Source organism: Grus americana, chromosome 23, assembly GCF_028858705.1.
Source record: "Grus americana isolate bGruAme1 chromosome 23, bGruAme1.mat, whole genome shotgun sequence".
Classification (NCBI taxonomy): Eukaryota; Metazoa; Chordata; class Aves; order Gruiformes; family Gruidae; genus Grus; species Grus americana.
This window is the reverse complement of record NC_072874.1, coordinates 4,259,714-4,275,329: the sequence shown is the minus strand read 5'-3', so window position 1 is coordinate 4,275,329 and position 15,616 is coordinate 4,259,714. Positions and strand designations below refer to the sequence as shown.

Genomic DNA, 15,616 nt, shown 5'->3' with positions numbered 1-15,616 from the left:
GCAGAGCCTGAAACTTGGTTCCTGTTGTTTTTAAAAGCTGCTTTGATTAGGTGGGTTCCAGCCCAAGTATCTGAATAGTTTCAGAAAACAAAGCGTAACCTTTTTTTCCCCCAAGCTCTGCAAGGGGAAAAATTAAATAGTAGCTCCCACTTTCTGGCAGCCTCTGATGGCCACATCTGCCCTAGGGTCAGAGAGCAACCGACTTTAATGCCCTTTGGAACATAATTGCTGGCCTTTGGGTCCAAATAGCAACCAGACCACGTCTAACACTGAATAACCTGGGACTGAAGTGCTAAGAAGCCTGGACTTGCCCTTACAAGACGTACAGCCACGAGGGATTGCTGGCCTGAGTGAGATTCACGTCTGTAGAAGTGGGAAGTTGAGTCCAGCCTGCCCTGTGGGCTCTCCCCGGGCTCACTTGGGAGAGGAGCTGGAACAGGTCAAGCTCAGAGGAGACCGAAGTACAGCTATGCTGTCTAGGTGTGATCGAGAGAAGTGGAGGGAAAGGCACGGCTGGAAGACTAGCAGTATAAGACATCTCTTTATATTTGGGATGCAGATAGAGAGCAGCACAAGGTGTTTCTGTTGAGCCGAACTCTGGGCTTTGTGCACCAGAGGTACGAACAAGGTTTGCTGGGGAAAGGAGGTGTTTCAGCATCACCTCAGGGGCCGGGGCTGTTCTTGAGCGCTGGCCTAGCTTTGTTGGTGAGTTTATTCTAGATACTGCTGATCGAATCTCTTTTTTTTCTTCTTTATTTTTTTATCAATAAAAGAATGTGTTTTAAACAAAACATGTGCCAGAGACCTTGGCTTCCCCTCAATCTTCTTGAAGGCTTGAGTCTGTTACAGCATCATCTGTATGTGCTGAAGATGCACTAAGACTTATGTTGCAGAGTTGCTCAGATTGCTGAGCAGATGGGCTCCAACATGTCTGATTTTTGCCAGCCCTGGCCGTGTTTTGACAACAGTGCCGTATTTTTGTGTTGTGGGATTTTTAGTGGCATAAACACTCCTGGTTTTGCCACCAGTGCCTTAAAAAGGAAGGTGCTTTTCAAGCACTCTTCTGAAATGCAGTTCAAAGAAACGCAACACCTGCGGAGTGAGGAACGGAGCCGTGGGGAGAGCGCAGGATATTTAACAAGGCTGCCTGGTGGAAGCCTACCGATGACTTTTTATTCCAGATGTTGAAGCCAGGAGATACCTGTGACAAGCACCAACTTTTATGGTTCTCTCAGATGTGGTCCCTGTGAGTCCGTAGCTACAATCCTTGTTCCTTAATCCGATAAGGCTTGCTTTCCCTTGTTCAGGAGTATATTCCCAGTCAACCGTGTGTCCCCTTTTTTTCAGGGCGAAGGTGTTGTGAAAGAAATCAACATCACGCACCATGTGAAGGAGGGCTCCGAGAAAGCCGATCCTTCGCAGTTTGAGCTGCTGAAGGTGCTGGGACAGGGCTCTTTTGGCAAGGTGAGTTCAATTTTTCCTATGCGTCATGCCACACAAATGATTTTGATGACAAAAGGGACTGTCCCCAATGAAACCACTTTCCTGATTCCCACCAGATCGTGAGAATCTGACTGGTGAGCCCACTTAGCAAATGGTTGCTTCTGATTTCAAAGGCAACCGTAGCGATGCCTTCTCATAATGGGCAGCCTGTACGTCCAAAGGTCCCCTGTAATTCTTTTTTCAGATGATCAGGAGGAAAGGAGTAGTATCCTGCTCGCGAATGCAGGTGTCGCTCAGGGCAGAAGGACCTCCTGCAGCTCTCTAGCTGGCTGCCAAGCTGTCAGTTGAATCGAGGACTCAGGCATGTTCCTCTCTTCTCAGAAAAGACGCTGTGTGCCAGGGACTGGTTTTGGCCCCTGTTTACGGTCCAGTTTCCCTTCTGCGAAGGGGGAAGGAAGTAGGCTGTAACTCTTATCTCTTTCAATGTGTAAATAATCCAGGTCTCTTACAGACCATCTGCTCGCACATTAAATCAACTTTGCGTCAATCGGTTACCAGCACTAACAGTGGGCGCTCGTACAGGACCATGCGCTGTTGCCTGGGCAAATGCAGCAGTGGCTTTCTGCAAAAGAAAGGTGGTGTCTTTGTGAAGCTGCCTAAAACCAGATAGTTTGGGACATCAGAGAAGGGAAGGAGGTAAAAATCTAGAGAGGATGCAGGACCTGAACAATAAGGGGTTGATCTGGCTGTCAAATCAGCAAGTCACCAGGAGGCTTTGTGGTACGTTGAAGGATCAGTGCTTCGAGTCACAGCTCCCAGGCATCGGCCACAGCCCCACGGTAACTGCAGGAGTGAGCAAGAGGTGTGGAAGGCGGGAGAGGAGGAGAGGGCAGTATAAAAGCCCGAGTGTTGTAATGGCTGGAGATAGGGAGCGAGAGGAGTCTACACACAGCACTTTCCTGAAAAACCTCATGGGGTTTCACCTGGAGAGCTCGAGGTCCATCTGCGGCCAGCTGCTGCTTGGGGTTACCGTGAGGTTTGCCACTTTGGGAGGCATCCAACTCCTACCGCTAATATTTAGCGCTTGGCTAATGTGGTGCTCTTCTGCCTCAGGTTTTCTTGGTGAGAAAAATAACACCGCCAGACAGCAACCACCTCTATGCCATGAAAGTGCTCAAGAAGGCGACATTGAAAGGTAGGAGGCTCTCGCTGCAATGCTCTTGTCCTCCACGACTTACAGAGCACTGGGAAAATGTCACAGCAGCCACTGCTGGCCGCAGGGTGATCTGGGTGAAAAAGTATCTTTATCTCAGCCAAGAGAAGTATCTTTATCTCAGCCAAACAGCCTCCTTTTCCCTCCATCTATGGCAAACCCTTGTTGCAGTGCTGGAGGTGGAAAAGATCTGGTACTAAAGGACTTAAGGCTGGGGGCAAGGCTGACGCCGGGGTACTGTGTGCCTTTGTGTCCGAGCTGTTCCTCTCTCTTCCCACAGTGCGTGATCGAGTAAGGACAAAGATAGAAAGGGACATCTTGGCTGATGTAAACCATCCCTTTGTGGTGAAACTCCACTACGGTGAGTGCGGAGCTAGTTGGGACGCTGGGAGAGGGGCTGATGCTACTGCAGGCACACCTGCCAGGAGCAGGTAGATGAGCACAGGGCATCCAGCAGTAGGCTGCTTGGAGGATGCTGAGAGCCTGTCATGGTCCCTAACAGGCTTCTGGAGATACCTGAAATGGAGAAGAGGCCTGGATCCGTCCGTATCCCTCAATGGCCATGCTGCTGTGCAGCCTTCACAATCCCCTTACACAAATCCTCTCTTGGAAAGGTCTTTGGTCCCGTTGCCGCTCTGCCCATTGAATGGGGAGCAGAGCATAGACCGGGAGAAGAGGTTTAAACGTCAAATCCTTGGGATTAAAACATTAAATCAGGAGAAATTTGAGAAAGCAGAGTTAACTAGTCAATCCAGAGTTTGGCAAGATTAATGCTCTGACTCTGAGGAAGACGAGGTTGGCTTCTTTCCCCGTACCTCTCTCGGGAAAACAGCCCTTTCAGGGGGGCATCGCTGGCTGAAAGGGAACCGACCCCCCGTAAAATGAGGATTTTCTGCAGCGCCAGGGTGCTGCTGGCGAGCTCCCATTCCAACGTCACGGGCAGGCTGTCTCATTTACCCCAATTAGCCCTACCTGTGTTTAACCTCGTAACCACGCAGGGCATCTGCATGACTGGAGCCACTGGGATTTAGGTGATTAGCGTAACACTGTGGAGCCTTTCCTCAGCAGAGGGGTCTGATTCCTGCTCTGGCTTGTGTTTCAGCATTCCAGACGGAGGGGAAGCTGTATCTCATCTTGGATTTCCTCAGAGGAGGTGACCTTTTCACTCGGCTTTCCAAAGAGGTGAGTATGCTCTGGCATCTTGGTGGGTTGCTGAGGCTCTCGGTTCATCTGGGCTTAATTGTCTGGAGAAGCGATTGACCCTTGCAAAGTCTGTGAGATGGGTGGAAACAACCTCCAACCTGCTGCTAGGCCAGAGCTGGCAACAGGGGAGGATGTCTCAGGAACCCTGTCCTCTGGGAGAAGAGCAGCAGGTCTCACCTCCACAGCAGCTTCTGCTGAGCATCACGTTAGGAATGAAAACAAGGCGAGAACCGTGTTCTGCTGCAGTGTTGGCTGGTTGTGCCAGGTGAACATAACCTGGTGAACGTAAATGGAGTGGTTTTTAAAAACCTGTCTGCTGCTTAGCAACTTGGTTTGGTTTTGGGTTAGTTTTTTTTTTTTTTGGTGTTGCTGCTTAACTGATACTTTAGGATGGTGGGTGAAGCCTGGGAAACTTAGGTATGAAAGGGCAGGAGGGAGGAACATGGGTGTGAAAGGTCTTGCCTGGGTGCAGCAGGAACACGTTCAAGCCAGCGTTGTAACCCCAGTGCCTGTCCTCTTCCTCTCCCTTCCTGCAGGTCATGTTCACCGAGGAGGATGTGAAGTTCTACCTAGCGGAGCTGGCTCTGGGGCTCGACCATTTGCACAGCCTGGGAATCATATACAGAGATCTCAAACCAGAGAAGTACGTGCGGCGCAGCTGAGGCAGGGAACAGAGTCCTTCGGTTCAGTCCCAAGCCCGTAGTCAGCAAACGGCGTGGCCTTCTTCCGCAAAGGCAAAGCTGAATGATGCCCCGAGGGCAGCCAGATGGAAGGCGGCAGTGCCAATCGACAGGGCTCCTGCTCCTCAGATCAGCAGCTATGGCCAGGAGCGCCGTGGAGGCAGCATGTGTGCACCACATGTCTGAGCAGTAATCCTTGGCAGTCCCCGGGCTCCAGCTTTAAGCAATTGAGAGCCTTCGGAGGGAAAAGGCACCAGGCCGGGCCTCTGCAGAGCCACATAGCAGCCGCGTGACTTGGTTACGCGTACCTGGGGTACGTGGGGGATCAAAAGTGGTGTAACCTGTGTGGATGGTTAGTTCAATGTGAGGTTGAGGGCGTAGAGAGAAGGGAGCTGCTCTTTGTCCCACTTGTGTCTTGGCGATGGAGCTTAAAGCACCGGGGGGAAGGGACAGATAACTTCTCCTCTGGATTCTGGGAGCATCTCAGACCAGCCTCTGATGTGCGTGCGTGTTCTCACCAGCCCTTACTGCAGACAGTAACAACTTGTTTTTTCATCCGTGCTGCAGCATCCTCTTGGATGAAGAGGGGCACATCAAACTCACAGGTAGGCCACTCCACAAAAGCCTCGTGCTCCAGCAAGCTTGGGCCTCGATGTACGGAGCTGCTTCTCTTAGGCCTCTGTGCTCCGTGTGATGGCGCAGAGCACGTGGGTGCGTGCTGACAGTTGTTCTCTTACGTAGATTTTGGCTTGAGTAAGGAGGCTATAGACCACGAGAAGAAAGCGTATTCCTTCTGTGGGACAGTGGAGTATATGGCACCAGAAGTTGTGAATCGCCAGGGCCACTCTCACAGTGCTGACTGGTGGTCCTACGGGGTGTTAATGGTACGTACCCAGCCAGCGGGTCTGGAGACCTGGCTTAGCAGCTGCTCCAGCCGTAGCTCTGAAACACCCCGACGTGATGCTGCGTGCCTGGCAGATGTGCTGACCCAGGGATGTTCTCCAGGCTCCCCGAAAGGGCTCTGTGCAGGCCGTCCAGGCACCCAGCCAGGAGCACGTGTTGCTCGAGGGAGGCAGAGCTCCTGAGGCTGTTGTCCCAGCGAGCGCTGGGGCGTGCGGCCGTGGGGTGTGGGTTTGCTTGGGGGTGTCCGCGTCGGCCCCAGCGCTGGGACGTCGGTGTCCGCGCAGATCTGGTGCCACCGTCTGGCGGTTGCTGAATCCGAGGGCTCCCACAGGAGCGGGCGCTGGCTTGAACGTGTTCCCGCTGCCAACCTTGCGAACCAAGCTCCTTCAGAGAAAATACGATGTCTGCGATCTTTTTTCGAGCTAGGCTTTTGATCCCTTGCAAGCTTTTCGCTAGCTTTGGCGAGCTCCCAGATGGAGCAATGGGATCTGTGCAACCCTCAGACTTGCTCAGACGTGTGACCTCCCCTTCTTCTCCTTCCCTCCCAGTTTGAAATGCTCACCGGCTCGCTGCCCTTCCAGGGGAAGGATCGTAAGGACACGATGACCCTCATCCTCAAGTAAGAGGAGTTTCTCTCTCATGCATGCATGGGAGGAGAGCTTCTGCTCTTTCTCCGAGCGTGTTGCAATTTGAAGGTTCTCGCAATTTAATGGCATTATTTGGCAAGCCGTTTTGCATCAGCAGTTAGTTTGAAGGGCGCAGTGTAAATGCCAAACGGATTATTGTATTTTCGGGGGTGGAGGTGCTGCAGTCGGCTTGTGGGTTGACTTCTTTAAACCTGCAACTGATTGCGTAACTTCCTCTCCAGAGCAAAGCTGGGCATGCCGCAGTTCCTGAGCTGTGAAGCGCAGAGCCTCCTGCGAGCCCTTTTCAAAAGGAATCCAGCCAACAGATTGGGTAAGACTTGTTTTGGTTTGTTTCTGAATACACCTGATGCTGTATCGGGGCCTCTCACATCCTTGCGGGTCAGCAGCGTGTTCACACTCGTACTTGTTTCATTGCAGCCAGGTTCCCCGTAATGCCTGGCTGCGTTGCGTACGCGGTAGCCTTCGCTTTGTCGGTGGTCCTGATTTAATGTCGCGCACCCCGCGGGTGCATCTTTCAGGTTCTGGACCAGATGGGGCAGAAGAGATCAAGCGCCATCCTTTCTACTCCACCATTGACTGGAATGTGAGTATCAGAAATACAGGAGCAAACTTTGACACCGCTCAGCACCAATAACGCAGTTCTGCCGACTGGTCCTGATGCTTGCAGACTGCCCAGCTATGGGAGAGCTACCCGTCCCCGTTTCCATCTGTTCCAGTAATCCTTCCTGAAACTAAAATTCTGTTTGTCACATGAATAACTGTTTCATACCTGAGTTGCCTGTGATCTCACTTTGGTTTGAATTTACTCATCTCTCGACAGTAAGGTGCAGGTTTTAACTGGGGTTTGGCACAACAAGGATTGTCTTGCACAAAGTGGGAAGGACTCAGGGAGACATTTCTGGCAAGGAAATACCTTGTTTTGTACAGAGAAGCAGGGCGATAACTGAACTGGCATTTCCCAATTGCTTCTGGCCAACTCCCTACTTTACCACATCATTTTGTTTCTTCCCTGTTTTCCCTTACTTGGTAAGGGATTTTGAAGATCAGTCTTCTAACACTTTCGAGGCACCCGGCAAGCTGCTAGACTGAACCTCCAGCAATGCTAGGAAAGCTTATTTCAAATTTTTGCTTCAAGAAGCAATTGAAAAAGGCTACTTGTGGGAGTGCTGGGATCCGAATGTCCTCCCAGGGCATCTCCTCTGGCTGTCGCTGGGGAGGTAGGTGTCAGCAAAGCCCTCGTGGGAGTTAGGAGGAGGTGGAAGAGCCTGGCGAGGTAAATACTTTATGGATACCGCTTTTGGAGTGGGGCCAAGTTACATACAGAACATTTTTTTTTTTTCCCTTGATTTAATATATGGTAGAAGTTGTAGTATTTCTCCTGTCGGAGCACTTTCGAGCTGCCTTTGTTTTGCAGAAGCTGTACCGCCGGGAAATCAAACCTCCCTTCAAGCCTGCAGTAGGCCAGCCAGATGACACCTTTTATTTTGACGCAGAATTTACATCGCGGACGCCAAAAGGTTTGTACGAGTTCACGCAAAGCCAAAGTTTCCTGTGTGAAATGATGCTGTACGGTGTAATAGAGCTCGGTTTGCCTCCTGCTAGTGCTGCAGCTCCAGCTGTAGATATGTGGGGTGTTTCGGGGTGAGCTCGGTGCTGCGTGGTGTAGCTCTAGTCTCGAATCACCTAAAGAGGAGCCGTAGCTCCTGGGCAGTAAGGGGAAGGCTTCTGCTTCCGCAGGGCTAGCCCTCTTCAAGTCGTCTCTCAACTCCCGTTGCAGATTCCCCAGGCATCCCCCCGAGCGCGGGGGCCCATCAGCTCTTCCGAGGCTTCAGTTTCGTGGCGACCGGATTGATGGAGGATGGCAAGGTGAAACCTGCCCAGTCGCCTCTGCATTCAGTGGTACAGGTAAAAAGAGGGGACGGAGGACCAACGGTTCGAAGGTGCAGAAATACTCCAGAGTGGGTCTGCGGGACCTCTGTACCATCTGGGAAGCCCGAGGCAGTGTCATTCTGTTTGGAATTCTTGTATCCTGTTGTTCTTTCATTTCTATTGACTGTCATGTGCAAAGGTCGTCAGGGCAATGCGAGGCTGTCTGCTTTCCTCTCCCCGGGTGGACCCGTGCTAGCGGGAGGTCTGTGTAAATGCCTCTGGGTCGATAGGTGCCACCGAAACGCACCATGCTAGATGCAGACGGTGTTAGCCCACTGACCTATATCTGCCTTGTTCTCTTCTCCTCCCTCTCCCCAGCCGGGAGGAGAAGCTGTGGGATGTAGCAGACAGCAGTCTGTCAGTTTGCTCGGTGTTGCAGTTAACTCACCACGTTGCACAAACCCTTCCCTGAACCCTCCCGGCTCATCAGCTCTCCGCTCTCCTCTTGCAGCAGCTGCACGGCAAGAACATCCAGTTCAACGACGGCTACGTGGTGAAGGAGGCAATCGGCGTCGGCTCCTACTCAGTGTGTAAACGCTGCATTCATAAAGCAACCAACATGGAATACGCAGTCAAGGTCTGAGATTTACCGTCTGAACTGAACTCCCCTGTTAGATTTCCGTTCATCCCCTTGATGACCAAAATAACATCCAGGAATGAAATTGCTTTCCCCGCTTGCATAGGGCCTAAACGGACAATTTCTGTGCCGCTCCGCGTGTAACTGCACAAGCTTTCCTGTCTAGGAGTAGCGGGGAAGCAGTGCTCTCCTCTCTGGGGGAGGACAGTACCTCACCTCTCTTTGCAAAGCTTGCTTTGGCTATGTCAGGTCTTAACAAATAAGCCAGGCATAAAGCTTGGGAGTTTGGGGACACGGAACTGATGAAGCAACTAGAGAGGGCAGGACCAGGGAGCAGATGTGGTGCAGGATCTCCGCAGGGCTCCAAACACTCAGCTTGTTTGCTTTGTCCTGGCCCCTTTCCCACGCCGTCGTGGCTAATGCTTATCCGTACTCTTGCAGGTTATCGACAAGAGCAAGCGAGACCCTTCGGAGGAAATAGAAATCCTGCTGCGATACGGGCAGCATCCAAACATCATCACCTTGAAAGATGTGAGTGTGACTTGAAAGACTTCTCCTGTCTTTTGGTTTTGGAAGTGCAGGCTGGTCTACGGGGGGGTGGGCACAGTGCCGCTCAACGTATCGCTCTGGGGTGGGGAAGCATCCCCAGATCCCCCTCTGCGTTGCCGATTTCTGTCTGCTTCTTGGTGATTAGAAGTACGAAAGGGAAGCTCTGGAAGCAGGTTTGGGTTAACCCCTCCATATTTGCTTTGGTAGGTGTATGATGATGGGAAGTACGTGTATCTGGTGACTGAGCTGATGAGGGGAGGGGAGCTGCTGGATAAAATCCTCAGACAGAAATTTTTCTCGGAGAGGGAAGCTAGTTCGGTCCTGCACACGATCTGTAAAACAGTGGAGTATCTGCATTCCCAAGGGGTGAGTATGGTTACTTCTGTTTTCCTGGGAAGCTGTCTGGCATTGCGCTACGCTCCATCTTCCTCCAGGGAGTAACTGTGCCTGTCAGGACTATTATTTCTTGCTGGTGTTGCTGTCTTGGCAAGCCAGATGTGGGGCCAGAGCAGGGGTCGAGTGTCCTGACGCAGCTTCAGACCTTTGTCTTCCACGGGTGTGAGAATGGCACGTTCTTTGCTCCACAGGTGGTTCACAGGGACTTGAAACCCAGCAATATTCTCTACGTGGATGAGTCAGGAAACCCCGAAAGCATTCGCATTTGTGACTTTGGCTTTGCCAAGCAGCTGAGGGCTGAGAACGGCCTTCTCATGACTCCCTGTTACACGGCAAACTTTGTGGCACCCGAGGTAAGCACCTTACTACCCTGAGACCCGTTGGTGGCTCTCACGTCCCTCCCCTAGCATGTGCTCTCACTCAGCACAGGTAGGTCTGTCCCCGTTCCTAACTCCAGCCTGCTCTGGCTTGTCCTGTCCTGGAATAGGTAATTACAGAAATACCACTTGTAGTAATGAAGAAATAGGGGATCTCAAGTGCAGTCCTCCAACTTGTACTGCGGTCATGGGGGGCTCTGCTTAGGGTAGTGAGACTTTAAAATCCCAGGGAATTTCTAGGCTGCTTCTCTTCCTGATTAACTGACCTGTTAAAAGAGGTGGGATGATTTTCCACTCGGCTGTCTTGGTGTGGAAGAAAGAAAAAGAGCAGGCAGTGTCACTGCACTGGAACGTGGCTACTTTCTCGCTTGTCGTTTTGATGTGCCTGAGGGTTCCTCTGTTCCACGAATCCAAAATCTGATTTGAATCCTGATCTTTAGTCCAAGACTTTGCTGTTCAGTAGGGCTCTAGGAGCTCTGCGTACAGACTGCACACAGCGGTCGAGCTGCTCTTCACAAGCTGAAGTGAGCTCAACAACAAGAACCAAACACATTTTGTTGGTTTTTTTTTCTTTGCTTATTCCTTTCAGGTACTAAAACGCCAAGGCTACGACGAGGGCTGCGACATCTGGAGCCTGGGGGTTCTCCTGTATACGATGCTCGCAGGGTAAGCGCCTCTGTCTCGCTGGAAGGCACCAGCCAGGGCCGTGACCGCCTTGCTCTGGGACACGCTCTGCGGTGGCAGTTGGACCTCTCCTCGTCGGTCACTGCTACGTGGAGGCACTCCCTGCTGGGTTACAGGACAGTAAATCAAACCTCTCTTCTCTCCCCAGCTGCACTCCGTTTGCAAACGGTCCCAGTGACACTCCAGAGGAGATCCTGACCCGGATAGGCGGGGGGAAGTTCTCTGTCAGGGGAGGCAACTGGGACACGATTTCTGACATGGCCAAGGTACGGTTTGATATTCGTCTGCGTTACGTGACGGGGTCGGGGTCAAGCGCAGGCAGCTGCTGTGAGACAAGGTTAAAGCAGGTTGGGGAGGGAGGGCAGAAGAGCGAGCAAACCAGCAGTGCAGCGCATCTTCCCCACAGCAGCTCAGCAGCGTGCCTCTCCCCACTTTGTTTTAGCTCTGGCTGTGAATATTTGTGTGGAGCACCAACCTCGTGCTTGACCCATGTGGGGTTTGCTGCTATTATACCTCCCAGGCTTACCGAAAACGTATTTTATACAAAAGGAGATTGATGTCTGGGGACTTTAAGCTTGGCCTCTGAATCTAAATCCTAATTTGGGGGCGGACAGGTGGTATATTTGCATTTAAAGTATGAAATCTTCTAAAGTTTAACTTTCCAAATGATGCCCTTAGGACCTGGTATCAAAGATGCTTCACATAGATCCTCACCAGCGTCTAACGGCCAAGCAGGTCCTGCAGCATCCGTGGATAACCCAGAAGGACAGCCTACCCCAGAGCCAGCTGAATCACCAGGACGTTCAGCTTGTAAAGGTACAAAAGCCGGTTCCTCACGCACCTTGGGCTCTTTGGAAAGCAGCGTCCAGGTGGGGTGATGGCGGTGTGGGCAAAGCAGGATGGAAGGCTGGAGAGGCGTGGGCCGGGGGAGATTTAAAGAAAAAAAGAAAATGCTTCTGGCTGTGTTTGTGGGTCTGGCTACTCTGGTCCCTCATCTTGTAAAGCCGTGAGTCTGAAATACCTCTTCTACATCTAAATGACTTCTCGTGCCTTCTCTCCAAGGGGGCGATGGCTGCCACGTACTCTGCACTGAACAGCTCCAAGCCAAGCCCCCAGCTGAAGCCCATCGAATCCTCCATTCTGGCACAGAGGCGGGTGAAGAAACTTCCTTCCACCACCCTGTGAAGCTGGGGCGGTCTGCAGCCGCGCGGTGCGGCGCGGTCGCACCCGACTTTGCACAGCTACTGAAGACGTGGCGGGGGGGGCAGGAGGTCTGGCGGTCAGTGCCTGCACAGGAGCTTCCTTGAGGACTTCTCAAAAGGCCAAGTGCCCTTCTGTTTCTGAAAGACTGGCTCCTCCTTGTGTGGACTGATCTTTGCTGAGAGAACTTCACTGTAAAACTTTTTTCTTGAAGTGTAAATTGTCAATTTTTAAAGACATCTTTCTGTGTATATGAGAACTAGAATATATAACTGATGTCAAGTGGCACTAAAAAGCAGCTCTGATACACCCTTTCCTGTGTAGGGCCAGATATTTGCTGTAGCTGCATCATTTCTTAGAATCAATCCTCTCCAATGCCATTGCAGCTGGAAGACACATAATGTTTGGGGTTTAGTTTTTGGGGTTTTTTCCTCCCTTGAACCTCTGGATGCCCTTCCCAAAGTCGACCCTGCAGACTCCTAGCCAGCAGCACGCGTCTGCGTAAAGGACTTCTCCCCTCCGCTCCTTGTACATGTGTGTTCAGAGCGTAAGGCCGATTTTTCACATCCTGTTTCTTCCCCTCTCCTGCCCTCCCCCAGCCCAGACGGCAGTTCTCTGAGCAAAATAAACCACGGGTTTTCCAAACCCCCCCTTAGATGCTCGGCTGTCCAGAATACCTGCTAGGTTTGGCTCGTTCCTTCCCTCTGCCCTCCCATCTTCGCGTTCTCCCCATCGCTCCCCGGGGAGTTTGTCACCCGTGCTGTGGGGATGACAAAGGCACCTTCTCCTCGGCAAAGCCGAGGCTTTGGGCTGGCTCTGGCTGCCACTTTTACCATTTTTGAGTTTCCTTTCCTTCAGCAGGAACCTATGAAACAAACCATCTTTTTTTTTTTTTTTTAATTATTATTTAACTCTGGTCTATAGCTGGTAACTCAGGGTTTCTTTCTGAATTGTACAATAAATGTGTCATTCAGTTGATGCTTTTTTACTGACTGACTTTTAGCCGTAGAATTAAGTGACCCCGGTCGTTTCCCCGCATCGTACGGGGATGACGATTCTTGCCTGCAAGATCTGCAAAGCTTTTTCATCTGGCCCTGTGATGGGAAAACCAGCGGTACTGTAGTAGGGCTGCACATTAGGCCACCTTCTCTCAGGTGCAATACCTCACTTTGCAGTGGGAAGTAATTAGAACCAGTTACGGAATAAGGCAGTAATCAACAGGAAAAGTGGCAGGATGCAGGCTGCAGAGGGGAATTTCTTACTCTCAGGACATTTTAGTGCTAATTGAAACCAACACTTGGAGGCAGACTGTGCTAGAAATAAATTCCGACTCATTCTGACTTGCAGAGAATTGCTGGAGCTCCCTGGGTCGGTGGTGGCTGTTTCTCAGGAGGAGCAGGAGAGCTACAGGGACTGCAAAAGGCTCACGTGCTCAAGGATGTGACTGAAGCCAGCAAAGGTTCTCATGTGAATTTCTGCTGCTTTTGGCTGATCATGTAACAGGAGGGGAAACTTGGTTTGCTTTTCCCTTTCGCTTAGTCCCAGTTGGCTCTCTAATGGAGAATTCCATTAAAAAAAAATTCTCTATGCACAGCTCTCTCCTCCTCTACCCTCATCCAGGCAGGTCCTGTTTTACTCCCCTGAGCAGCCAGCGGGAAATCGAAATAGTCACAGGGTTTTTTTTCTATATTTATTCTAAGTACCGCCCTAGTGTCCAGTGCTGCTGAGAGGAGGAGACCAGCGCACACTGGAGCTTCTCACTGGGTTTGCTGCCGACCCTAGCAGAGCTGGATTGAAACTTTTGCTGATAGCTGGGGAGGGGCACGCTCCGCCACGCAAAATGCCTTCCTTAAAAATACTTCCTTTCTCCTCTGGCACGATGTTTGCATTGGTGCCGATGAACCTGCCTTATTTTTCCTACGACTGTGCAGTAACTCTCGTGCCAGTGAAAAGGCGTGCAAATTTTAGGTACCTGAAACAAATACAATAATTATAAACGGCTTCTTTCTGGAGCTGGGGTGAGTCCCTTTTGGGTGCCGTTGGGATTGAAGCAGGCTCCTCAACAGTTTTTCAGAATATTTCCTACATCGTACTTCAAGGGTGGGGTCTGAAACGGTGGATGGGGTTGGACGTGTCGGTGGTGACCACTCACTGTGAGCCCCTCAACAGTACGGACCGTCAGGATGGGTCGTAAACCGAACGTTCGCCCTGCTTGGATGGTAGCTGGCTTATTTGTATGAAATCGTAAATGTTTTCAAATATCAGTCAGGAAAAAAACGTTACACCCTCTTGCTTAATCCTCCCTGTCATGGTGCTGGTGTGAGGTCAACTAGCGACAGCTCAAAGATGCGTAGGACAACCTCTGTGGGCGCAGGTTGCTGTGAACCCTGCCTGGCCGTAGCCGATACCAAGAGCGTCGAACCCCTTCGCCTCACCGGGGTCTTCAGAGGAACTTTGGTGCGTCTGTAGCTTCTGGGACCTCCATCACTTGGGAGGACAGAGCGAACAAGGGCTACACCTTGCTTTCTGGGTGCTTTTAACCAAGTTGTTTTGAGTGATCCTTCCAGAAGTAAAAAGAAGGTTTGAATTTTAGTTCCAAATCAACCAAGTGCTGTTCCTTGTTTTAATTCCAGTGCTCAATAAAAATGGATCTGTTGATTTTTCCGTGTATGAGAACTGTAGGTGTTTGTAAGGGGTCGGGTGGGCCCCCTCGTTCCCTTAACGGTTTCGTCCTGACAGTATTAAACCTTTGCAAAATACAGTTGGGACCAACTGCTGACATCTTGACTGAAATTGCATTATTTGAGGGGAAAGTTGGACCTGTGTCAGGCTGGGTCTCTAACGCCTCTTGGGGGGAGCTAGAAGGTCTCCTAGAGAAGGTCCAATGATCTGTTCTCACAAGATTTTGAGGTCATTCAGCTTTAATTTGGGACAAAGAGGATATACAGCTTACCTTTGTCTCAATTTGAAAAGGGACAAAAATGCATTTCACTTTCATACATAAGGAAATCTTTACAAGGAAAGCTGCTTGTGTTATTTTCAGGTGTTTAATAGTCGACTTGACCTTTAAGATTTTGTCCTCTACGTCTACACAAAAGCTCAAGGGAGCAGAAATCTCGGAATCCAGCCTCTAATAGCTGAGTCTACCTGGAATTAACCTGTGCGGAAATAGCGTGTTAATCCATAGACAAGGAACCTGAAAATAATATTGAGCAGCTCTCTTTATATAATACAGCTTCTGTATAAGAAAAGTTAAACTTTCCTATTCTGGGATGTAAATCAGCAACATTTTCTGATGTAAAAGAGGTTGGCCCAGCTGAGTTTTCCTCCTTCCCGCTGTGTAAAGTAGTCGTGCCTTCCTCTTAATGATGTGGTACGGACCTCTGTCAAATTAAACAGAGCATAAATAAATGTATTTTGGCCTGATAAATATTCCCATCATGATTATTTAGGCTGTCTTTAAAAGTGTCGGCCAGTAACTTTCTCAGCAATCTTTTTTTTTTTTTTCCTTAGTGAAACTTCGCCGAGCAACCGCTCTGCTTTTTTTAACTTTCCATCCAACGAATGCAAATATCCTCTTCAAATCCCCCCCTTCAACTTAGTTCATTTAATTCTTTTTTTCCTGCATCTTTTGCCATTTGCGGACAGCGAATTGCGCAGCCGGTGGCCTCCCGGGTGTCACCACCTCCTCGCGGCAGCCGCCGCCTTCCCAAGCGCGCGGAGGCTTCGGAAATACTCGGCGACCGCAAGCGTGTTCGACGGTACATGGGGCGGATGCCGCGCTTTCATGTAATATTCAACAATTTAATCCCTCT

The 15,616-nt window shown here is 50.7% G+C and overlaps 1 protein-coding gene across 10 annotated transcripts in view; it reads left to right on the top strand.

Annotated features, from left to right (window-relative positions):
• Nucleotides 1–14,463, top strand: part of RPS6KA1 (ribosomal protein S6 kinase A1) — a 41,524-nt gene extending 27,061 nt beyond the window's left edge. For 9 of the 10 annotated variants that reach the window (XM_054802387.1, XM_054802382.1, XM_054802386.1 and 6 more), the window contains 20 exons: nt 1,348–1,464; nt 2,557–2,638; nt 2,937–3,017; nt 3,759–3,838; nt 4,396–4,502; nt 5,107–5,144; nt 5,281–5,423; nt 5,991–6,061; nt 6,311–6,399; nt 6,608–6,672; nt 7,504–7,606; nt 7,867–7,994; nt 8,470–8,595; nt 9,037–9,126; nt 9,352–9,510; nt 9,732–9,893; nt 10,507–10,583; nt 10,750–10,867; nt 11,280–11,417; nt 11,664–14,463. In XM_054802387.1, the coding sequence (XP_054658362.1) occupies nt 1,348–1,464; nt 2,557–2,638; nt 2,937–3,017; nt 3,759–3,838; nt 4,396–4,502; nt 5,107–5,144; nt 5,281–5,423; nt 5,991–6,061; nt 6,311–6,399; nt 6,608–6,672; nt 7,504–7,606; nt 7,867–7,994; nt 8,470–8,595; nt 9,037–9,126; nt 9,352–9,510; nt 9,732–9,893; nt 10,507–10,583; nt 10,750–10,867; nt 11,280–11,417; nt 11,664–11,786 (2,097 nt within the window). In that variant the 3' untranslated portion in view covers nt 11,787–14,463. Of the gene's footprint in view, nt 1–1,181; nt 1,247–1,347; nt 1,465–2,556; nt 2,639–2,936; nt 3,018–3,758; nt 3,839–4,395; nt 4,503–5,106; nt 5,145–5,280; nt 5,424–5,990; nt 6,062–6,310; nt 6,400–6,607; nt 6,673–7,503; nt 7,607–7,866; nt 7,995–8,469; nt 8,596–9,036; nt 9,127–9,351; nt 9,511–9,731; nt 9,894–10,506; nt 10,584–10,749; nt 10,868–11,279; nt 11,418–11,663 lie in introns of all 10 variants that reach the window. The other variant, XM_054802392.1, reaches the window with a different exon arrangement.
• Nucleotides 14,464–15,616: the final 1,153 nt, after the last annotated feature.